Source organism: Oncorhynchus kisutch, linkage group LG3 (assembly GCF_002021735.2).
Source record: "Oncorhynchus kisutch isolate 150728-3 linkage group LG3, Okis_V2, whole genome shotgun sequence".
Taxonomy (NCBI): Eukaryota; Metazoa; Chordata; class Actinopteri; order Salmoniformes; family Salmonidae; genus Oncorhynchus; species Oncorhynchus kisutch.
Genome location: NC_034176.2, coordinates 1768356 through 1794153, shown reverse-complemented (window position 1 = coordinate 1794153; position 25798 = coordinate 1768356). Strand labels below are relative to the sequence as shown.

Genomic DNA, 25798 nt, shown 5'->3' with positions numbered 1-25798 from the left:
CTTGACCATGTTATACTGTGACATGAAATATGTTGTATTGAATTGATTAATCTGTTGCATCAAAGTGATTAATCTGTTGTATTGAATTGATTAATCTGTTGTGTTGAATTGATTAATCTGTTGCATCAAAGTGATTAATCTGTTGTATTGAATTGATTAATCTGTTGTATTGAATTGATTAATCTGTTGTATTGAATTGATTAATCTGTTGTATTGAATTGATTAATCTGTTGTATTGAATTGATTAATCTGTTGTGTTGAATTGATTAATCTGTTGCATCAAAGTGATTAATCTGTTGTATTGAATTGATTAATCTGTTGTATTGAATTGATTAATCTGTTGTATTGAATTGATTAATCTGTTGTGTTGAATTGATTAATCTGTTGCATCAAAGTGATTAATCTGTTGTATTGAATTGATTAATCTGTTGCATCAAAGTGATTAATCTGTTGTATTGAATTGATTAATCTGTTGCATCAAAGTGATTAATCTGTTGTATTGAATTGATTAATCTGTTGCATCAAAGTGATTAATCTGTTGTATTGAATTGATTAATCTGTTGCATCAAAGTGATTAATCTGTTGTGTTGAATTGATTATTCTGTTGTACTGAATTGATTAATGGTGTCAAAGTATGCTGCTTTGTTTTTTTGTAAACGCTTATATTTTGCCTTAGACAATATCAAGACAAATAGATCAGTTAATCAATTATTTAATTGAACCTTTTCTAGCTTGGGTGGATGGGCTGTTGTGATGTGGCCCTGTGCAGTTGTTTACAGCATAAAGTTCCTATTGAGAGCAGAATCTCCAGGGGACAATGCTGAGATCTTGATGTCCTGGCAACACATTCCAACCTACGCAATCTACAAAAATGCCCTTCAGCCCTCACGAAGGACAGCTTCTAAAGGCAATTTAAACTGTTGACTTAAAGCTTGTGAAGAAGTCAAGATGAATGTTGATCTGCCTTGGACAGGATACTCTGACCAATTTGTCTTATATGAAGTGGTTCTGCTGGACGACCTGGAGCTGGACAGGTACAATCTGGACAGGTAAAATCTGGACAGGTACATTCTGGAAGGGTACAATCTGGAAAGGTACAATCTGGACAGGTACATTCTGGACAGGTACAATCTGGACAGGTACATTCTGGACAGATACAATCTGGAAGGGTACAATCTGGAAGGGTACAATCTGAACAGGTACAATCTGGACAGGTACAATCTGGATGGGTACAATCTGGAAAGGTACAATCTGGACAGGTACATTCTGGACAGGTACAATCTGGACAGGTACATTCTGGACAGATACAATCTGGAAGGGTACAATCTGGACAGGTGAAATCTGGACAGGTACAATCTGGACAGGTACAATCTGGAAGGGTACAATCTGGAAGGGTACATTCTGGATGTGTACAATCTGGAAGGGTAAAATCTGGACAGGTGACATCTGGACAGGTACAATCTGGACAGGTACAATCTGGAAGGGTACAATCTGGAAGGGTACATTCTGGATGGGTACAATCTGGACAGGTACAATCTGGACAGGTACATTCTGGACAGGTGAAATCTGGAAGGGTACAATCTGGAAGGGTACAATCTGGACAGGTACAATCTGGATGGGTACAATCTGGATGGGTACATTCTGGATGGGTACATTCTCCAGCCTGAATTACGCATTTCACGGAAAAGGAGACATGAGGAAGTCACCCAAGTAAACATCGTCATGAATTTGGAAAATATTAATAAAAATAATAAAAAATAATTGTACCAAATGTACTTTAGACTAGAGTACGTTAAATGGTGACCTGATTTTTATAGACCGTGTCAAATATATCTGAGGACCATGCCTATGCCCAGAAGAGCCCCAGGGGTGTTGGTTTAGTGTCCATGGTAAATCTTCACCAAGTCACATGTAGGAGCTCACACACCACACACACTCTCTCTCTCATTAGCCACTATAGAGCATGGGCTATGTAAGGGATAATCAACGAGGGGCTAATCCGGCCCAGTGACAGCTGGCTTTTCCTTTTTTCTTTCAATTAAGGCCTCGACAACCAGGTGAGGTGAGTTCTTTACTAATTAGTGACCTGAATTCATCAAGTACAAGGTAAGAGTGAAAGGCTGCAGACACTCGGCCCTCTGGGGAATGTGGGCTAACACATAGAGCCCTGAGTTGATTTCCTTTTCATACCAAGGCTATAATTTAACATATTTGCCACTAGAAATGTGTTCATTTGCAGGTAGAAATGTGTTGAACATACACTGAAGTAGCTAGCAAGTTTCCTAGATAGCTACAGTAGCCTTGGTAATAAACAGACTCACTAGTTTAGCTAACCGAACCATCAGTCCCAACTTGCTATTATGGAAATCGAATACAACAATGCCAATAATGTTTTCAATTCAACATTTGCTTTCAAAAGCAAATCAAACAGAACATGTAAGAATGAACTAAAGCCATTGAATCCTACCGTGCTGATAGACCATTCGTTATTAGGGCCAACATAAAGCTGTCCCAACAGCAGAGCCTTCTGTTCAGCACCATGCAGTGAATCCTTACCACCACTACACCTGGCTATCAGCGGAGCCTTGTTTTCAGCACCATGCAGTGAATCCTTACCACTGCTACACCTGGCTATCAGCGGAGCCTTCTGTTCAGCACCATGCAGTGAATCCTTACCACCGCTACACCTGGCTATCAGCAGAGCCTTCTGTTCAGCACCATGCAGTGAATCCTTACCACCACTACACCTGGCTATCAGCAGAGCTTTCTTTTCAGCACCATGCAGTGAATCCTTACCACTGCTACACCTGGCTATCAGCGGAGCCTTCTGTTCAGCACCATGCAGTGAATCCTTACCACCGCTACACCTGGCTATCAGCAGAGCTTTCTTTTCAGCACCATGCAGTGAATCCTTACCACTGCTACACCTGGCTATCAGCGGAGCCTTGTCTGGCAAGCAAAACAGTTTGTTCAGTGTCATTTACTGCCTTTTAAAACAACATAACTGATATGGCTGACTTGCTTATACAAATGTGGTTTCTACTGACTCTTTGTGGATTTGTGTAAGGGTTATTAAAATTTTCAACATTGTAGAATAATAGTGAAGACATCAAAACTATGAAATAACACATATGGAACCATGGAGTAACCAAATAAAGTGTTAAACTAATCCAAATATATTTTATATTTGAGATTCTTCAAATAGCCACCCTTTTCCTTGATAACAGCGTTGCAGCTTGGCATTCTCTCAACCAGCTTCACCTGGAATTCTCCCTGTAGATTTTGTGGTGATGTAGTGTTCCCATGAGTGACAGAACACTGAGCTTATCACGGCGCAACTAGAGAATACACTTGCATGTTTGAGCTGCCTTACTCAAGAAAGCAAGAAAGAGACCATGTTTGTTTGTGACTTTATTCACTCAATAAATTTGTTTTTTACATTGTTTGCAAACTGATATGTGACACAAACTAACAAAAACAGGTGGGGCTCAAAACAGGTGGGGCTCTGAATGTTGGGTTGCCACTTCAAATAGACATCAAACTTGATTAACTGTACAAACAATTATCTAGGCTAAGTAAAACAAAAGCAATTGTTTGATCTACTGTTCTGCTAACTAGCAAACTAGAGTGTAGCCAGTGGCTAGCTAAGACTGGTTGTGTCTAAACTTGACACTTACGTGCGAGTTCTGCTATCAGAAAACGAAGACCGCATTGAAAAGACGGGTCTAGATGGTCTCATTGTGTTCAGATCTAGCTGGCCACTTCAGGTGGTGGTGAAGGATGCATTGTGTGCAGATTTCACCTCTGTCTGGACTCAAATCAGTCTACCGAAATGCGCATTTTGTGGGCGATGTCACCAGCACTCCTCCTACATGTCTTCAGAAAACGTGTCCCACAGAAAAAATCTTCCCACATGTGTTTTGAGACCGAGAGGCACCTTTTCATTAACATTAGAGAAAATACGTTCCTAACATGTGAGGAGTGTGTTCGCTGTACTCATAAATGCCAGCCAGCTAGCTAATATGTAGAAAACATTTATTTTTGGCTTGAGTTATGCTAACCAGTTTGCAAACCCTTTAGCGTTGCTTGCTAGCTACAGATGTTAGCTGACTAGTTAGCTGGCTAGTTACCTACAATAGTTAGGTACAGAGGGTAGCTGCTTAGTTAGCTACAGTAGTTAGCTACTGCCATCAGTTGTTGTTGTGTTGTTATCATATTATGCCCATTCCACTGTTTGTAGAATGCATACTGGCATTTGAAACTAGCTACAGATGTTAGCTGGCTAGTTACCTACAATAGTTAGGTACAGAGGGTAGCTGCTTAGTTAGCTACTGCCATCAGTTGTTGTTGTGTTGTTATCATATTATGCCCATTCCACTGTTTGTAGAATGCATACTGGCATTTGAAACTAGCTACAGATGTTAGCTGGCTAGTTACCTACAATAGTTAGGTACAGAGGGTAGCTGCTTAGTTAGCTACTGCCATCAGTTGTTGTTGTGTTGTTATCATATTATGCCCATTCCACTGTTTGTAGAATGCATACTGGCATTTGAAAATAACTCGGGGAAAGTAAATCCAGACACTGTGGACATATTTACAGGTAGATGCATGATGTGTTCGGAAATCCATGATCAGAACTCTGATCAGAATAGTAAAGCTGCATGAACGAACGGTCAAGACTAGACACGGCGGGGACATAAGAAGTTCATTGATTGGACACAGGTCTCTGATCCCTCTGGTGAACGGTAGCTAACAGTGTTGGCTAGAGATGACGTGCAGGAGCTTCCTGCAGGAATTTGTAGTCTTGCTGAGGTCTTCTCTGTTGTAAATCAGCATTTCAAATTGTTGAGAGCAAATTGAGGTGAATATATTGATAAAACTCAGCTTGTCCGAGAGAGAATTACAGTTATCTAAACATCACACCAGGGTGAGACGACACCAAACACAGACTAGGTTATCTAAACATCACACCAGGGTGAGACGACACCAAACACAGACTAGGTTATCTAAACATCACACCAGGGTGAGACGACACCAAACACAGACTAGGTTATCTAAACATCACACCAGGGTGAGACAACACCAAACACAGACTAGGTTATCTAACTAAACATCACACCAGGGTGAGACGACACCAAACACAGACTAGGTTATCTAAACATCACGCCAGGGTGAGACGACACCAAACACAGACTAGGTTATCTAAACATCACACCAGGGTGAGACGACACCAAACACAGACCAGGTTATCTAAACATCACACCAGGGTGAGACGACACCAAACACAGACCAGGTTATCTAAACATCACACCAGGGTGAGACGACACCAAACACAGACCAGGTTATCTAAACGTCACGCCAGGGTGAGACGACACCAAACACAGACTAGGTTATCTAACTAAACATCACACCAGGGTGAGACGACACCAAACACAGACCAGGTTATCTAAACATCACACCAGGGTGAGACGACACCAAACACAGACCAGGTTATCTAAACATCACACCAGGGTGAGACGACACCAAACACAGACCAGGTTATCTAAACATCACACCAGGGTGAGACGACACCAAACACAGACTAGGTTATCTAAACATCACACCAGGGTGAGACGACACCAAACACAGACTAGGTTATCTAACTAAACATCACACCAGGGTGAGACGACACCAAACACAGACTAGGTTATCTAAACATCACACCAGGGTGAGACGACACCAAACACAGACTAGGTTATCTAAACATCACACCAGGGTGAGACGACACCAAACACAGACTAGGTTATCTAAACATCACACCAGGGTGAGACGACACCAAACACAGACTAGGTTATCTAAACATCACACCAGGGTGAGACGACACCAAACACAGACTAGGTTATCTAAACATCACACCAGGGTGAGACGACACCAAACACAGACTAGGTTATCTAAACATCACACCAGGGTGAGACGACACCAAACACAGACCAGGTTGTCTAAACATCACACCAGGGTGAGACGACACCAAACACAGACTAGGTTATCTAAACATCACACCAGGGTGAGACGACACCAAACACAGACCAGGTTATCTAAACATCACACCAGGGTGAGACGACACCAAACACAGACCAGGTTATCTAAACATCACACCAGGGTGAGACGACACCAAACACAGACTAGGTTATCTAAACATCACACCAGGGTGAGACAACACCAAACACAGACCAGGTTATCTAAACATCACACCAGGGTAAGACGACACCAAACACAGACCAGGTTATCTAAACATCACACCAGGGTGAGACGACACCAAACACAGACTAGGTTATCTAAACATCACACCAGGGTGAGACGACACCAAACACAGACTAGGTTATCTAAACATCACACCAGGGTGAGACGACACCAAACACAGACTAGGTTATCTAAACATCACACCAGGGTGAGACAACACCAAACACAGACCAGGTTATCTAAACATCACACCAGGGTGAGACGACACCAAACACAGACCAGGTTATCTAAACATCACACCAGGGTGAGACGACACCAAACACAGACTAGGTTATCTAAACATCACACCAGGGTGAGACGACACCAAACACAGACCAGGTTATCTAAACATCACACCAGGGTGAGACGACACCAAACACAGACCAGGTTATCTAAACATCACACCAGGGTGAGACGACACCAAACACAGACCAGGTTATCTAAACATCACACCAGGGTGAGACAACATCAAACACAGACCAGGTTATCTAAACATCACACCAGGGTGAGACGACACCAAACACAGACTAGGTTATCTAAACATCACGCCAGGGTGAGACGACACCAAACACAGACCAGGTTATCTAAACATCACACCAGGGTGAGACGACACCAAACACAGACCTTACATGAAGTAGTTCTAAAATCCCAGACTAAAAAATGATATTGCTGGGTTTTAACACTAGGTTTTATGGGAAATATGACCTGTCCACTGTGCCGGACTATAAACATTGGTTGTTATTTTACCTGAAAGTTTGCGTTTCAAATTTAAAGTAGATAGCCCTAGCCCTCAGCCCTTGGGGGAATCCTCGTGGCCATATTTGTCATAGGTCCAAATGATTAGCCAAGCAAGGCAAGTTTGCAACGTAAGCCCCTCAGCCCTCGTTTTTAATGGAGTTTGAGAGTGTACAATTATGTTCACTTCAGAACCTGAAACGCCCCATAATTCAATTTGCGATGATTGTACATCCACTAAGATAAGTCAGCCAAAATGTAAAACCTCAACATCAATATGGAGTCAACATACAAGTGTTATTAAAAACGAATGTAAATAAGTAAAAACAAATAATATTAATGCACAAACACATCTCGTAAAAATAATGATGTTTTTGTTTAGTTAACTTTTTGAAATTGTAGAAATAAAACATTTTCCTTCTTCAGAAGTTCCAGCTGGGCAGGCTAACATTAGCTAGCTAATAAATTTACTAGCTATCATACAGTAGGCAGGCTAACGTTAGTTAATACATTTACTAGCTATCATACAGTAGGCAGGCTAACGTTAGTTAGCTAATACATTTACTAGCTATCATACAGTAGATGTATATTAATAATTATATATTTAATATAAGTAGACATGAAATCATACTTGACTGCAACGCATATAAAGCGTCCACAAGCTACCTGAAAACACAATCATTGCGGAATTAACTAGTGACGAATTTCCGGGCAAGGGGGATCCATTTTTTAAAAACTATTCCTTCCTGTCCCCCCTTGCCTTGCAAGTGTATACTCGTCAGACGTCATCAGGAGTGTCCACTTAATTTGAGGGCTGAGGGGATACCTTTAGTTTTCTTATTTAATCCCCCCAGGTTCCAGCTGGTGGAGGTAATGCAACCATTAACATTGGCTGCCAGCCGCCGTTAAGCCCCATAGTAGAAGAAGAATAAACCCCCCGGTCACATGACGTGGAGGTCTCCGGTCCGACCGACGAGAAAGTGGCGGAATTTAAGGCGCTACGGGTAGGCAAAAAATATATATATATTGATAGGCTGCTGCACAAGGGTTGATTTCGCTATTTTGTTTTTTAAATAAATGTTTCGTGTCCGTTTAAGGTTTACAGGCGCTGGACTTTCCTTTATGTAGCAGGGGTGGGGGGAAACATGTATAAACCGTGGAATGAGGCATGTATGTTGTTTTACCTAGTTAACATGCCGCTTCCTAACAATTAGCCATCGGGTTAGTAAAGCCAAAGTCACTAAATTGGTTTATTAACTAGCTAATATAGTTAAACATTGTTTTACTGCATATAACAGGCAGCATGTTATCTGTTACCTATATTAACATTCAATGTGTGGACTAGCATAGCATTAGCATAGTATTAGCATAGCTAGATACGGACAGCTGTTGGCTAACTACACATGGGTATAAAATAAGGCCGGGTACTTCCAGGGGATTTTTTTAGCTTGTAGACAAAACATTTTTAGTCCGCCATTATTTAAATTTTGTAAACATTACTGTAATAGAATAATCAATATAAGGTACTTTAGTTAGCTACATGAAAGCTAACTTGTATAGCAGCTAGTTAGCGAGCTAGCCAACGTTTAACTAGCCACCAATCGAGTCAGAGGTGTATGTATTACACCGATTCTGTTGCGAAACGTTTTGCAAACAGATAAAAAATAAAATACAAAAGTTTACTCATCGCTTTAACGTTACCTAAAAAGCTGTTAGGTTCATTAAATGGAAGTTTGTAGAATAATTTGAATTGTATGGTTTCCATGCGTTGCCATGCCAATCTGAATTGTCTGCAAAGTATGTGGCACAAACTTGCCTGTCTATAAATGATCTCTTCTTCCATGCTCCTAAAGTGGAGTGAAATCCCGACTTCATCCAGTATTTTAATTTTATTAAATTCGTCCCGCGTAAATTCGAAATGTTATTTACGGTCCTGACAGGGCGATTCGTTTCTTCACGCGGTACCGGGATTCAATGCTGCTGTTCCTGAATTTGATTGTTGTATTTTGCCTCTATTCTCTACACCCCTCAACGTATCAATACCGTAGTCTGCTTCATATGAGGCTTTATTAAACTTTCTTCCTGTAGCAGTGATTATCTATAGTATTCTTGTGTAATTATTATATCTATATTATTATCTGAAAGAGGCTTTGGTTTTAGCCTGTCTGAGGGGTTGTGTGTGAGCGGTAAACCTGAGGCCTTAAATCCGGTGGATTTGATACAATAGTGGCATTAAAAAAGTGAGCGGAGTATGAGCATGTATTACATATTCCAGCTAAGGCTGACATCCTAAATACTAGTTCAACATTTTTTAAATTAATTTAATTTATCACCACTGCGTCGTCACCTAGTGAGGAAGATGTCATCCAACGCGGTTAGTATTATGGTTTGGAGAGATTTTAGCCTGGTCGAGGAGGATGAAGTCCTGTAAGCAACAAAGTGAGGTCGTTTGATCAGATTGAATGGTGCGTGTAATCAGCTATATTGTATGCAGAGACCGTGGTATGAGTGAAGCGAGGTTGTAGATAACATTATCTTAAACAATGGAGCTAGACAGAATGATCTAGGTTTATGCGTTGGCGCCATCTACGGGATGTTACGTGGGTGGACCAGTTACTGTTCTCCTTCCAAAACATGTTCACAAATAGAAACTTCAACTATTACTAACTATACAGTGTATTCCTGTAAAAAGTCATGTAATGTAACAACCCAAATTGTGCTCTTTAGTCTACATTATTCTACACATTGCGCTAAAGGTTGTTGAAATAGTCAAATCATGTTTTCCCTAGCCAAATGATAAAACTGAACTGCGTGACAAATCAAGGAATAACAAAAGTTATTTGACATGGATTCTGTTTTAATGCGGCATTATGGATTAGGGAGTTTTCGTTTGCTAAATTAAAACAAACATGGCTGCCACCATAAAGAATGTAGCTGCTGTTAGTTTAGCTGACACACATTTATTTTTTAAACAACATTACATTAGTCCCTTGTGCTCACTAGAGATGTGGTACATTGTAAACAAGTCCAGCTGTTAGGTCGCTTACTTGTGTTTTTTCTGTTTGTTGCTACTGTACCAATCACATTTGCATCATGTCACAATCTGACGATCACAAAAAAAACATGATCACAAACATCGTGAGCGTACGCGTCAAAGGGTTAAAAGGAGACCCGACTGAACTACAACTTCTGTTTTAAGAACAAGATGGAACTCTCCCGCGTTTGCCGTAAATGGTTTCTGTTGCAAAATGTTTTGCAACAATAGGAGTAATGAATACACCCCAGATGCGTTATTGGTCTCACTAGGTTTGCTAGCTGAGTTGATCAGTTGTTAGGACAGGGCTCCAACCCTGTTCCTGGAGAGCTACCCAGCTGTAGGTTTTTGCTCCAACCCTGTTCCTGGAGAGATACCCTGCTGTGGGTTTTTGCTCCAACCCCAGTTGTGACTACCTTGATTCAGTTTATCAACCAGCTAATTATTAGAATAAGGTGCGCTAGATCAGGGTTGGAGTGTGAAACTACAGGAGAGTACCTCTCCAGGAACAGGGTTGGAGTTAAAACCTACAGGAGGGTACCTCTCCAGGAACAGGGTTTGAGTTAAAACCTACAGGAGGGTACCTCTCCAGGAACAGGGTTTGAGTTAAAACCTACAGGAGGGTACCTCTCCAGGAACAGGGTTTGAGTTAAAACCTACAGGAGGGTACCTCTCCAGGAACAGGGTTGGAGTTAAAACCTACAGGAGGGTACCTCTCCAGGAACAGAGTTGGAGTTTGATCTGGTCGAATGGCTCTGGCCTTATTCTCAACTAATTTCAGATACTTAGCGGTCAAGGAAGTACACGCATAACGGTGCTCAAGCATGGCCCATATACACTGTTTAAACAGACGACTAGCCTCGTCATTCCTTACACTGTTTAAACAGACGACTAGCCTCGTCATTCATATACACTGTTTAAACAGACGACTAGCCTCGTCATTCATATACACTGTTTAAACAGACGACTAGCCTCGTCATTCATATACACTGTTTAAACAGACGACTAGCCTCGTCATTCATATACACTGTTTAAACAGACGACTAGCCTCGTCATTCATATACACTGTTTAAACAGACGACTAGCCTCGTCATTCCTTACACTGTTTAAACAGACGACTAGCCTCGTCATTCCTTACACTGTTTAAACAGACGACTAGCCTCGTCATTCCTTACACTGTTTAAACAGACGACTAGCCTCGTCATTCCTTACACTGTTTAAACAGACGACTAGCCTCGTCATTCCTTACACTGTTTAAACAGACGACTAGCCTCGTCATTCCTTACACTGTTTAAACAGACGACTAGCCTCGTCATTCCTTACACTGTTTAAACAGACGACTAGCCTCGTCATTCCTTACACTGTTTAAACAGACGACTAGCCTCGTCATTCCTTACACTGTTTAAACAGATGAACATTGCTGCCTTATATTGACATGTGTATCCTCATGTCTTCCAGAGCATGGTATCCAGTTTCAGAGTGTCGTAGCTACAAGTGTTAAAAAACACGAGCGGTCGCAAGCACCCCCTAAAGAACGCCTTCTGCCGTCCAGTTCACCATCAAGGAATCGAATCAACTGTGTCATCCCAAGGCGGTAGACAGTAGTCTCCCTGACTTAGTGTCCATCAAGTCAACGTTCTTCTAGGCAGAGGAAGGAGGTGTTCTGACCTCAGTGACCCTGGACTCTGACCCGGTCTCTGATTCACTGGTCTTGTCTGGTGATTCGCTGGTGCTTGACGAGGAGACCAATAAGGAGTTGAGGATGAACCTCCAGCAGCCCGCCCCTCTCATCCCTCCGGTCCACCCAGACATCCAGATGAAGTCTCTCCCGTTCTACGACGTGTTGGATATCCTCGTCAAACCCTCCAGCTTGGGTCAGTGTGTCTCTGGTAAATCAATCTAGGTGGACCTCTGCCATATTACTGGGCTTTATGTTTCTGGTGACGTGAATGATTTACTGCTAGAGTCTGATTGGGTGCCGTTTGTTCATGTTGGTCACAATCTGTCCCTTGTTGTCTATTCCATATTTTTTGAGTGTGAAACCATCCTGTAGTCATAGGTCGAGTGATTGTTGTCAATATCATTAATAGATTTCTGGTAATCTGGATACTGGCCAGGCTTGACATTACTGACCGAAGACTGCAATGAAGTGTCAATGTTTTTTTTTTTTCATCTTGTCACAATCTGACGTCTTTATTAGGAGCCAGTGGTGTTCAGAGATACAACCAAGATAAGTACTTCATCTTCGCCTTGACGCCTCAACAAGTCAGGGAGGTGTGCATCTCCAGGTATGGCCTCCTCGATTTCACTATAAAACTCCTACCCTGCTCTATTCCTACCCTGCTCTACTCCTACTCTACTCCTACCCTGCTCTATTCCTACCCTGCTCTACTCCTACTCTACTCATACCCTGCTCTACTGCTACCCTGCTATACTCCTACTCTAGCGTACCCTGCTCTACTTCTACCCTGCTACTACCTTGCTATACTCCTACTCTAGCGTACCCTGCGCTACTTCTACCACGCTAACCTCTTACCTTGCTATACTCCTACTCTACTCCTACCCTGCTATACTCCTACTCTAGTGTGCTCTACTGCTACCCTGCTATACTCCTACCTTGCTAAACTCCTACTCTAGCGTACCCTGCGCTACTTCTACCACGCTAACCTCCTACCCTGCTATACTCCTGCTCTATCTCTACCCTGCTATACTCCTACCCTGCTATACTCCTACCCTGCTATACTCCTACCCTGCTATACTCCTACCCCGCTCTACTCTTACCCTACTCGAGTCTTCCTGCAGCATCCCATAGTAGTTCTGTTTCTAATTGTATTGATTGTTCTTTCTTAAAGGGACTTTTTACCAGGTGGCAGAAGAGACTATATGGTTCAGATACAACTGAGGTGAGAATGTAATGAATGTGGTTCCAGTGCGCATGTAGATGCCTCGAGCCCCAGGAACAGATTTACTAAGAAACTGCTTTCTGGGAAATGTTTGTCTTTCTGCTCCCTTTTTAGGTTCTGTCTTTCAGAAACCAGTTGTCCCCAAGAAGACAACTACCCAAACAGTCTCTGCATTAAAGTCAATGGGAAGCTGTTCCCCCTTCCGGTATGTACTGGTTTCTCAGCTGATCTAGGTCCCTACTTTCCATGTTATCTTGTTCATTATAATCTAAACAGAAAAACTGATCCTAGATCAGCACCGTCTATTGTGAGACTATTTGTGAATATGGGCCCTGATTTATAATTCATAAACATTATTTTATTTCTATGCGGTTATATGTATAACATAAGGTAACTTAATTGTTTGTTTTTTTAACAGTGTTTCTTTAAAAAAAGTTGCATCATACAGCTTGCTTGGTGCTGTAGAATTCCACGTTATTTAACTGTCAGCTGTTGTAGCCAGCACCAGAGGGCATCTTTGAGAAGTGACGTTATTGACATGGCTTGGTGCTGTAGGTTTAAGAGTCCTGTTCACTGTAGCTGTTATAGCGTAACTTACTTATTGGCATAAAGGCTTACTTGATAAGGCTACATAAAGCATACAAGTATCCATATCTTTAAATACAGTCAAGCATTTTAGTTATATAAAAAAACTCACAATGGGAACCTTTAATTAAACAATTAATAAACCGTAACATGTTGGCTAAAGCGATAGAATTTGCGAATGCATTTGACTGTTTTTAATATTTGCTGTGAGACTTTAAATCGTCTTTTTGTTAGAACAGACTGTGGGATTGATAATTTATTTAAATTATTGTATTTGTTGTTTTTATAATGTTAGAAATGTTGCTTAATTAAATTATTAATATTATGGTGTTTCTATTCCAAGACCAACAAAAATGCATTTTACAGTAGCCTATGTAGGCCTCAGGGTTTCCATTAGGTCAATATGGCGCTGTACAACGTGGCTGGTCAGGAGTAGGACTAGGTTACTAAGTGTCTGAGTGAAGAGCAAAATGATCCTAACATTTCCACACCCTAATTCTAGTCTAACCAATACCCAAACGGAGATTCCGTGAAAAATAAAAATCTAATTGATTTATCAAGACCAGTCACCATGCTTGTCTCAGAGCAGCGCGAAACGGTGCTGAAATAGTTGACCACACGCGGGTTGGCTATTGCTTTAAATCCTATTGTAACAATTGGATGACCTTGGGTGTTTCAGTAAGCAACCATTTGTTGCCTTCATTAGCTTACTTTATTCCAATATTTCTGTCATTCATTGATGTTTATTCCCACAGTAATTCGTTATGGGTCCATCCAGATGAGGTTAGAAAACGGTGCATGTGGTGGGCTATGCAAAGAGATGGGTGAAGTGACATGCCTCTCAAACATCCATTAATACATTTTAAAGTCCCTAAATTAATCAAGAGTCGATTGTCCATAACGAGTCTATTGTCCTGCTGGTAGTCCATAAAGGGTGGATGGCTTCTTTTGTATTCCAATGTAGTGAATGAATATATTAATTATTAATTTACCATTCTCAGAGTGGAAACATTGTCTGCAATTGTTCACAGCCTGCTACACTTAATGAAAAAAGTGTTTGAAAATATGTTTTCAAAATGCTTCCAAAAAAATAACTAGTGAAGAAAGTTAACCCTCTACATACCATAAATGTGTATTTAAATATAACAGGGATATTATTAAAGTGAGAAGTATTTGTTCTGACTTCCATTTAGTAAAAAATGCACAAATCCCTGCAAATGAGAACGGTCTGACCCCCACAAAAGCCATGGAGAAATAAGTTGTATTTGTAATACTAACTTGTGGTTGCCATGGTGAATAATCCAATAATTAATGTTGGTAGGAAACATCAGAGTTTACCGGAATCTCTAAATTAAAATACTGGCAGATCAATAAATGCCTTTGTAGATTTATAAAAAATTTAGTCGACTCTATATAAAAAATTTAGTCGACTCTATAATAATATCTAAGGGGCTTTTATACAATTTATAATGCATGGTTAATAATTCATATATTTCTACGGGTTGATGCATTTTTTTCGTTGGGGCAAATCTGGTCTGTGATATTAAGTTAGAAATGTACATCTTTAGTATCGAATACATTGCAAGTTTGCCCTTTTTTTTGGCCATTAGGCTAAACTTTACAATAGAACTCAACTCTGACTGACCACATCATCTATCAGTAGTCTAACGTCGCCAAAGAAGGACTCCGTGTTTCAGAAACTCCCCTTTATATAGACTCACTATTCCACTCTGTGGTAAATGAAGACCGTTTGTTATTTACAGGGATTTTATTTCTGTTTTTAGAGGGAGAGAAACCAAAAGCCCACTTCCTATTTAAAAAAAAATGTCCGTCCACATATCAAGTGTAATTGAGCTGTTTTGTATTTACCCAAGTTCCCTCAACTCCGCCTCCAGCGAATACATTATTTTCCTGATGCAGAACTCTAGTGCCAGAGAGGAGAGATTCAGACTAAAGCATTCACACCTCCATTAATTTCCACAGTTTAGACGACTGATAGATCAGCGTTCTAACTCTCTCTTGTGATAGTGTGGTGCAATGACAGAATGCCACCATCTACCACTAACTAGATTGTAGATTGTGGCATTCTAACGGTCGCAGCATAAGCTCAACTTTTTTAAAGGAATGAACTTGATGGAAAAGTTGGTAATGCTGATACTGTCATGTTTTGTTATTAGGGTTATGCCCCTCCCCCTAAAAATGGAGTGGAACAGAAGAGACCAGGAAGACCTTTAAACATCACCTCATTGGTCAGATTGTCCTCTGCAGTACCCAATCAGATCTCTATAACGTGGGCACCTGAAATCGGAAAGGTAAGCAACTAACGTTGAGGATCAACGTACTCTTCATTATTTTATTTCTAGTAGTGGCAACTTTCTGCATTATAGCCGTCATCAGCCTGATGTTGTTCAAGCAGAGACGTATAATTCTATTTCTGACTTGTTTCAGACGTACTCTGTGTTGGTGTACCTGGTGAGACAGCTCACCTCACCTCTACTGCTGCAGAGGCTCAGGATGAAGGGCATCAGAAATCCAGACCACTCCAGAGCACTGAGTAAGCGCGCACACACACGCGTGCTCATATGGTCACACGCTTGTGCTCATACACGCTTGCTTCCACACGTTACTGTGTTTAATCTATAATGCCCCTGATATCTTCCTCTTGCAGTAAAAGAGAAGCTGACAGCAGACCCTGACAGTGAGATTGCTACAACCAGTCTGAGAGTGTCTCTCATGTGCCCTGTAAGTAAAACCTGCTGGAAACAAGTGCATCTGATAGTCAGTTTGATATGATTTCATTGCAGAAAGATTTACTGATTTATTAACTCTCCTTCTACTTCTTACACTATCCTCTCGTCCCTCCCTCCCTCATCTCTCCTCTCCCTCATCTCTCGTCTCCCTCTCCCATATCTCTCCAGCTGGGTAAGATGCGTCTGACAGTGCCGTGTCGAGCTCTCACCTGTTCCCACCTGCAGTGTTTCGACGCAGCCCTCTACCTGCAGATGAATGAGAAGAAGCCCACTTGGGTCTGTCCTGTCTGTGACAAGAAGGCCCCCTACGAGAGCCTCATCATCGACGGGTTGGTACCCCTCTCTATAATAATACCTGGGTCTGTCCTGTCTGTGATAAGAAGGCCCCCTACGAGAGCCTCATCGACGGGTTGGTACCCCTCTCTATAATAATACCTGGGTCTGTCCTGTCTGAGAAAAAGGCTGCTACCTGAGCCTCCTCATCGACAGGTCAGTGAGGGGAAAACTACTGTTAGACTTCTCATTAGATACATTCTATTTCAATAATAAAACATATAAATTGATTTTACAGGCCTGTTATCGCAGCGGCAATGATCTTTTACCGTGTTTTAGCCGAGGTTCAAAAACGGCTCAAAGGTGTAGAACTGTAGTGTTCTATGGAATGTCAAACAGAAGGTTGTTGGAACATGGAACTCTGTCCCTCTGTCTGTCAGGTTGTTCATGGAGATTCTGAACGACTGTTCCGATGTGGATGAGATCAAGTTCCAGGAGGATGGGACCTGGTGCCCCATGAGACCAAGGAAAGAGGCCCTCAGTGTGTCCTCAACCTGTATCCCAAAAATAGAACGTAAGTCTATATATATATATATATATATATATAAATTAATATATATAAATTAATATATATATATATATAAATTAATAGAATCGGGAATAACAATGAATCGTCTTAGGGTGGTGGCGCATGCTGTGCAATAGGGTGGTGGCGCATGCTGTGCAGTAGGGTGGTGGCGCATGCTGTGCAGTAGGGTGGTGGCGCATGCTGTGCAGTAGGGTGGTGGCGCATGCTGTGCAGTAGGGTGGTGGCGCATGCTGTGCAGTAGGGTGGTGGCGCATGCTGTGCAGTAGGGTGGTGGCGCATGCTGTGCAGTAGGGTGGTGACGCATGCTGTGCAGTAGGGTGGTGACGCATGCTGTGCTTTGTTCAGAGAAGCTTTTCAGGAACACTTTATTTCATGAGGACAGGATTTACCGTTTCTGAGTTCTCATTTTCAAGTGATTGACCTGTCCGCAACCTTCAATGTTAATCCGTTGTCAATAATGGCACCAAATCAATTAATACATTTTGTCCAGTACCACCACATCACACAGCGGTCACCACACCCTTTCTCACAAAATCTAAACAGCAACACAGAAGCCTACTAGTCTAATACCAGTTTGTCTAAACTGGTGTTGAGTCACTCTGGTGATGGGAGGATAAACTGCAACAAATAATTAGCCTTGGAGACCGTGACTTAACGGCCTGCTAGCCAGCTGCACAGAGGAGAGGGTGAATTAGTGGCCTGCTAGCCAGCTGCACAGAAAGATGGATGGGACACATTTTTAATTCACTGTTATTTAGCTATGATTTTATCTATTGTAGGGCTGTAGCCACTGAGTTCTGGTGGTTTTTAAATCACAGTCAATTCTGCCCTGCCACTCACCCGGCTCGTTGCCTCCGCAAATGGCGTCAGGGATTCACTTACAGCTACCAATCTAGCGCTCGCAATGGAGCTAGGGTGGCAAGGTGAATTTGCACCAACCCATGCCTCTACTCTGTAATCTGCTGTTTTTCTTTGTGTCTCTGAAAACAATGACCGAAGGAAAAACGCCCTTGGGACTTCCCCATCCTTCTTGGCAATACAATGTCACAGCTATCTTATTCTGATAGGTTGAGGAATACCTATCGCAAAGAGAGAAATTAGGAACACCATTTTTGGCGGGTTTCGCAGAAAGCGTTGTGGAAATATTCAGTCAATAATATTTCAAATACCGGCGCCTCAGTTCAAATAGACTAATATACCAAAGTGGTGTAATATACCAAAGTGGTGTAATATACCAAAGTGGTGTAATATACCAAAGTGGTGTAATATACCAAAGTGGTGTAATATACCAAAGTGGTGTAATATACCAAAGTGGTGTAATATACCAAAGTGGTGTAATATACCAAAGTGGTGTAATATACCAAAGTGGTGTAATGTACCAAAGTGGTGTAATGTACCAAAGTGGTGTAATGTACCAAAGTGGTGTAAAATACTAAAGTAATGTAATATACTAAAGTGGTGTAATATAAGCTGAGCTGGTTCATGAAGTAACTGCCTATCCAGCCTTGACACTTCTTTAACAGGTTTCATTCTCACACACATAGTAACTCCTCTTGATGTTAATGATTCGTCCCCTCTGGCATGTAGCCACCATTCTCTTTCTGCCGTGCACTCATTTTAGTTTGGTTTCACATTCGGGCGTATAAACATCAGAACCGTAACACTCCCCAGACAGGTGCATGTCTAATGGTATCTAATGACTTAAATGTGTAATGGGCACATATGTTCTAGAACATTCCCAATAGGTGTAACCGTAGCAACAGTAAATATTAGGCCATAGCACAAAAATAAACAGACATGTCCACTCCTCAGACATGTGCATGTCTAATGACGTAGACACACAGGGTGCCTTCATCCTGCTGACTTCTATGAAGTGTATATAATGGGCACGTGTGTACTGGGAAATGTCCAATGGGTGTCCCACAGATTTGAACTTTAGTACGGCACCACCTCTGTTTTGATTCATGTCGGTAATATAACGCACAGTATTGGGATTTGCACATGGTTAACAACTGCCACAATGTATTCACATTTCTGTAGTTAGAAGGCGGGGTTAGTACTTCCTGTGGAATTCTCCCAGAGCTTGTTGAGTCACTTAACACCCCACATAGAATTGCAGAATTTCTTAACTACAGTTTAACCCGTTGATGAATACATTTTAAAACATAATCTCGCCCCCCCCCCCCCACAGCACGTCAGTGTGCGGTGGTCCCTCCCCACAGAGAGCCCAGCTCGACCAATAAGAAGGCAGACGTGATCGACCTGACCCTAGAGAGCTCGTCAGAGGAGGAGGAGGAGGAGGAGGAGGACCCTGACCCGCCACTCAAGAAGCGATGCCTCTACATGTCCAAGACCGAGGAGGTGCACGCCAAGGGGTGAGTTAACTAGTGTAGTGTAACTAGTGTGTGTAGTGTAACTAGTCTATGATTGGAGGTCATATTGACCCCTTAAATCAACCACATGATGAAGCTGTGTCTGACTCGGATCTCTCGACTGTTTCTAATCCTCAGAGTGTTGTCCTATCAGCCGTCGACAGTGTGCCTGCCAAACGTACATGCCCTGGACACATCATCCTACCTGACGAACTCACTAGCCGACTATACAGTCCCCTTCCACCACTCCACCCTGTCCACCGTCCCTACGGACATGCAGGGTAAGTCGCCCTGTCCCTAGGGACATGCAGGGTAAGTCGCCCTGTCCCTAGGGACATGCAGGGTAAGTCGCCCTGTCCCTAGGGACATGCAGGGTAAGTCGCCCTGTCCCTAGGGACATGCAGGGTAAGTCGCCCTGTCCCTAGGGACATGCAGGGTAAGTCGCCCTGTCCCTAGGGACATGCAGGGTAAGTCGCCCTGTCCCTAGGGACATGCAGGGTAAGTCGCCCTGTCCCTAGGGACATGCAGGGTAAGTCGCCCTGTCCCTAGGGACATGCAGGGTAAGTCGCCCTGTCCCTAGGGACATGCAGGGTAAGTCGCCCTGTCCCTAGGGACATGCAGGGTAAGTCGCCCTGTCCCTAGGGACATGCAGGGTAAGTCGCCCTGTCCCTAGGGACATGCAGGGTAAGTCGCCCTGTCCCTAGGGACATGCAGGGTAAGTCTTTGTTTCCGTAATCAGGAGGGAATATGTATTGAAGTGAATCCTGCAACCAGTATTTCTGGCAAACCTTGTTTGGAGCTTTGACCTCTGTCCTGCCGATCAAACAATGACATGCTTTGTCTAAATGTCTGGTAATGGCCTGTGTCTGCGATGTAGCTTGTGCGTTCAGAGGAGGAGTGTGAAACTATCTTTTCCGCCCCCCTCTCACCTAGGTCTGGATCTGTTCTCGCTGATCCAAGGTGACCCGCAGCATTACAGAGCTCCCATGTTCCTGGATAACCTGACCAGCAGCCTGCAGGGTGCCACCACTAGCGCCGGCCTGGTGTCCTCTTCTAGCCAATACGACACCAGTTCCCACCTCTTCTCCACCTCTTCTTACCAAACTGGGGTTATTACCGGGGTAGGGTCCAACAGCATCTCAGACATCATCTCTTTGGACTAATTCTCTGATCCCTGTGAGCTCATTGGACTGATTGTCTTGTCACTCACAGGAGCCTTCTATCAGAAGCCTTCAATTGGCTGTGTCCTGAAATGGAATCCTAATCCCTATATAGTGCACTACTTTTGTCCGTACAGCAGAAAGTAGTGCACTATATATGTAATAAAGTCTGCATCAGAAATGGCACCATGTCCATAGGCCTTCACCACTGGGACAGACTGTGGCCTTCACCACTGGGACAGTAAAGATACATTCCTTTCGCCAGACCCCTGCTTTGTAGGTCAGAGTTGATGAAAGATTAAGAAAGTTAGAGGCCCCACACCTAGACTCCGCGTTGACCTGAGGTGGCCGCCTCACCCATAGACTCCGCACCTGCAGACTCCGCGTTGATCTGAGGTAATGAGGAACAGAAGATTGCCTTTTCTATTGGATGAACTGACATGGAAGTGGGACTGGTTGATGGTGTGGATTGTTTGAAACGGTTGTGTGTCAGTACCTAGGAGGAGTCATCCCAAGGCAGCTCATTGTTGTTTTACTAACTAATTAAGTGTTCAAGGAGCAACACTATGTAAAACCCCATTGTACGGTACATTCGGAGTATTCATACCCCATTGATTTATTAAATATTATGTTACAGCCTAAATTCAGAATGGATTCAATTGATGTTCCCCCGCCCATCTACACACAATACCCCATTAATGTCAGTGAAAACATATTTTTTAACATTTGCGCAAATTTATTGAAAATGAAATGCAAAAATAAATAATTTTCATAAGTATTTTTACCCCTGAGTCAATACATGTTAGAATCAGTCTTTCTGGGTAAGTCTCTAAGCTTTGCGCACCTGGATTGTACAACATTTGCACATTTGTTCTTTAAAAAAAAATTCAAGCTCTGTCAAGTTGGTTGTTGATCATTGTTTGACAGACATTTTCAAGTCTTGCCGTAGATTTTCAAGCAGATTTATGTCAAACTCGGCCACTCAGGAACATTCACTGTCTTGGTAAGCAACTCCAGTGTATATTTGGCCTTACGTTTTAGGTTATTGTTCTGCTAGAAGGTGAATTAGTCTCTGTTTGTAATGGGCTGTGTAGTACTGTGGAATCGAGTTCCATGTAGTCATGGCTCTATGTAGTACTGTGGAATCGAGTTCCATGTAGTCATGGCTCTATGCAGTACTGTGGAATCGAGTTCCATGTAGTCATGGCTCTATGTAGAACTGTGCACCTCCCATAGTCTGTTCTGGACTTGGGGACTGTGAAGAGACCTGGGGTATGCATGGGTGTCTGAGCTGTGTGCTAGTAGTTTAGACAGACCTCTGGTGACATGTCTTGTGGGTATGTATGGGTGTCTGAGCTGTGTGCCAGTAGTTTAAACAGATAGCTCGGTGCATTCAACATGTCACTTCTCACAAATACAAGTAGTGATGAAGTTAATCTCTCCTCCACTTTGAGATATGAGAGATTGACATGCATTTTATCAATATTGGCTCTCTGTGTACATCCAAGGGCCAGCTGTGATGTCCTGTTATGGGCCAATTGAAAGTTCCCGAAGTCCCTCTTTGTGGCACCTGACCACATGACTGAACAGTAGTCCAGGTGTGACAAAACTAGGGCCTGTAAGACCTGCCTTGTTGATAAGGCAGAGCAGCACTTTATTATGGACAGACTTCTCCCTGCCCTAGCTACCTAGTCAGTTGTCCAACTGAAATGTGTCTTCATCATTTAACCCCTCTGAATCAGAGGGGGGGCTGCCATAATCGGCATCCACGTCTTCGGTGCCCAGGGAACTGTTGTATCAATATGTTTTAACTGAAAGATTACAATCCAGTTACTCCAAGCAGTTTAGTCACCTCAACTTGCTCAATTCCCACATTATTCATTACAAGATTTAGTTGAGGTTTAGTGAATGATTTGTCCCAAATACAATGCTTTTTGCTTTTGAAATATTTAGAACTAACTTATTCATTGCCACCCATTCTGAAACTAACTGTATTGCAGTCATTTCAGTCGCTGTAGTAGCTGACGTGTATAGTGGTTGGTCATCTGCATACATACCAGTCGTTAGTAAAGATTGAAAAAAGTAAGGGGCCTAGACAGCTGCCCTGGGGAATTCCTGATTCTACCTGGATTTTGTTGGAGAACTTCCTCTGTTCTGTTAAACAGGTAGCTCTTTATCGACAATATAGCAGGGGATGTAAAGCCATAACGGATATGTTTTTCCATCAGGTGACTATGATAGACAATATCAAAAGCCGCACTGAAGTGTAATAAAACAGCCCCAAAAATCTATCATAAATTTCTCTCAGCCAATCATCAGTCATTTGTGTAAGTGCTGTGCTTGTTGAATGTTCTTTCCTATCTTTGGAGCATCCCTTTTTGTATTATGTGTAAAATTGTATACAAGTTAATGACCCCAAATCAAAAATGGTTTCCGGACGAAGAGAGTCCCAACTTTTGAAACTTTAGTTAGTTGGTTATAAGGCAGGATATTATAACACATTGATATCCATGTTCACAGAACCAAATGTAGAGTTGTCCTTCTTTGTTGCAATGCTTTGTTAAACACAACCTAAAGCAATCAGGGCCTGAGAGAGTGAATTTCTATTTAATGTATAAACATATACATTGTTAAGTAGAATGACATTTAGACCACCGCCTGGCATGAGATGTTTGGCCATATTTAGACCACTACCCCTCCTAACCTCCACCTACAGTCACTTACCTCTTTACCTCCACGTATGGGACCTACCCACTAAAACATTATGACTGACATTAGATTAAGTTAGTTTAATGTTTTAATATGAAAACTGAAGGCTTTTGGGAACTTGAATTTAAGGGAATATATATGTTGATATTTTATGGAGAATATAGCCCTACTTAACAAGGTAAGTTATGGTAACTAAATACTATGTGGGCAGAAATGTAGAAATGAGAAAGTTGCTCCTCTCGTTTCGCTATGCCATCATGATACAAACACACAAGGTCATTTTTTACATTTACTGTCAGGATCTGACTTAAGACAAAGCTATATATACATGTGTATTCCTGTACTAGTGAACCTTTTTCAGTTAAAATACAATGCATTGTTGTATCTTTTCTGTTATTATAATTATTGGTGTATTTGTATATGAAGCCCCTAAATAAGATCTGGTGCAACCAATTACCTTCAGAAGTCACATAATTAGTTAAAGTCCACCTGTGTGCAATCTAAGTGTCACATGATCTGTCACATGATCTCAGTATATATGGAGCGGCAAGTAGCCTAGTGGTTAGAGCGTTGGACTAGTAACCGAATGCAAGATCGAATCACCGAGCTGACAAGGTAAAAATGTCATTCTGCCCTTGAACAAGGCAGTTAACCCACTGTTCCTAGGCCTCATTGAAAATAATAATTTGATTTGTTCATAATGCATTTAATACAAGGCTCCGCCTTTTTGTGTGTACATTACACCATTTCTTTTCTAATGCATCTTATTCAAGGCTGTCAAATTCTATGAGCGTTGCCAGATTGGATTTAAAAACACAATGGTATTTGAATGGGGAATGGGGATACATTTTTATGATGGGAAATTATAATACACACTGTATACACTCACAAAAACACACATACACACTCACTTTGTTTGTACTCATGTTATAGCCAACTTGCTACATTCCCCAGTTTCTGTGTTGTGGGTTTGTATATGTGTGTTTCAGGAAATGGCTCCCTGGATACTAAGCAGCTGATTGGTCGGCCCCCATTGCTGATTGGAGCTCTGACCCCGTCCTCTCGTCGGGAGATACAGCTGTTTTCAATTACCGGCTCCTTCTGCAGCTTTAAAAGCCAGTGTTCCTTTGTTAGAAAGCTTCTTGGTACGTCCTGTGTTTTGGTGTTGGTCTGTATAATTTGTAAAGTGTTTTGTAGCCGGCCTTGCTGACGTTTGTGTATGCCATAGGACTGTTTTTGATTAGTGAAATTGTTCACTCTAGGTTTGTATTATTCTGTTTAATTTGTTCCCCGGGGGGGAGGTATCTTGGGAGTGCTGAGGCAAGAGACCTGCGGGCATACTTATACCCGTAGTGTATACTCTGTCTATGCACTCTAGATAAGACCTGGGTGGACCATCCCCTATATTTTGGTTAGCGCGCTAAGCTGGGTAAGTAATGGGTGGGTAGTAGAGGTGGTTCTTTAACTTTGACTGTCTTTGCTTTTGTTCCTTCCAGACCCTTTTCCCCAAATTAAAGTGTGAAGGAAATAAATTCCCTGTTAACGGTCAAATTCTCTGCCTCTGTCATCCTTACCTCCACCTGTAGTCACACCTCTTTACCTCCACCTGCAGTCACACCTCTTTACCTCCACCTGCAGTCACACCGCTTTACCTCCGCCTGCAGTGTCACACCGCTTTACCTCCGCCTGCAGTGTCACACCGCTTTACCTCCGCCTGCAGTGTCACACCGCTTTACCTCCGCCTGCAGTGTCACACCGCTTTACCTCCGCCTGCAGTGTCACACCGCTTTACCTCCGCCTGCAGTGTCACACCGCTTTACCTCCGCCTGCAGTGTCACACCGCTTTACCTCCGCCTGCAGTGTCACACCGCTTTACCTCCGCCTGCAGTGTCACACCGCTTTACCTCCGCCTGCAGTGTCACACCGCTTTACCTCCGCCTGCAGTGTCACACCGCTTTACCTCCGCCTGCAGTGTCACACCGCTTTACCTCCGCCTGCAGTGTCACACCGCTTTACCTCCGCCTGCAGTGTCACACCGCTTTACCTCCGCCTGCAGTGTCACACCGCTTTACCTCCGCCTGCAGTGTCACACCGCTTGACTTTTGTATGAATTTCACTGAAAATAGCAAAAATTAATCAACACACTACTGTAAATAAATGGACACAACCTGTTATATAACAGAAATTGCTCTGTAAATAAATGGTGAGAAATACTCAGTCTGAAGCCATTCGGCTATGGGTTTCACAGCCATATAATAATGATACAAGTTATATCAGCTGAAAAAAAAAAAAAAAAAAAGTTTATTTACAACCGGTGGGTTTGTTGTTGGGAATATAGTATAGGAGAGTGAAATACAGTACCAGTCCAAAGTTTGGACACCTACATTGTAGAATAATAGTGAAGACATCAAAACTATGAAATAACACATG

The 25798-nt window shown here is 42.3% G+C and overlaps 2 protein-coding genes across 3 annotated transcripts; one reads left to right on the top strand and one right to left on the bottom strand.

Moving 5' to 3' along the window:
• Positions 1 to 993: 993 nt before the first annotated feature.
• On the bottom strand, positions 994 to 2342 carry LOC116361759 (repetitive proline-rich cell wall protein 2-like). Its single transcript, XM_031816112.1, has 2 exons — positions 2335 to 2342; positions 994 to 1663 (listed from the first exon to the last, which is right to left on the bottom strand). The coding sequence occupies exons 1-2, from the start codon at positions 2340 to 2342 to the stop codon at positions 994 to 996; spliced, it is 678 nt and encodes a 225-aa protein (XP_031671972.1).
• A 5325-nt stretch (positions 2343 to 7667) lies between these two features.
• Positions 7668 to 21302, top strand: LOC109881622 (E3 SUMO-protein ligase PIAS2). Of its 2 annotated transcripts, none has more exons than XM_031816546.1 (13): positions 7668 to 7997; positions 11486 to 11901; positions 12228 to 12315; positions 12880 to 12930; positions 13045 to 13135; positions 15693 to 15827; positions 15964 to 16069; positions 16184 to 16257; positions 16434 to 16594; positions 16979 to 17112; positions 19319 to 19502; positions 19638 to 19780; positions 20433 to 21302. In XM_031816546.1, the coding sequence occupies exons 2-13, from the start codon at positions 11790 to 11792 to the stop codon at positions 20660 to 20662; spliced, it is 1509 nt and encodes a 502-aa protein (XP_031672406.1). In that variant the 5' UTR covers positions 7668 to 7997; positions 11486 to 11789; the 3' UTR covers positions 20663 to 21302. The 2 variants fall into 2 exon arrangements, with proteins under 2 accessions (XP_031672406.1, XP_031672402.1); XM_031816542.1 differs by having other exon boundaries at positions 11486 to 11916.
• Positions 21303 to 25798: the final 4496 nt, after the last annotated feature.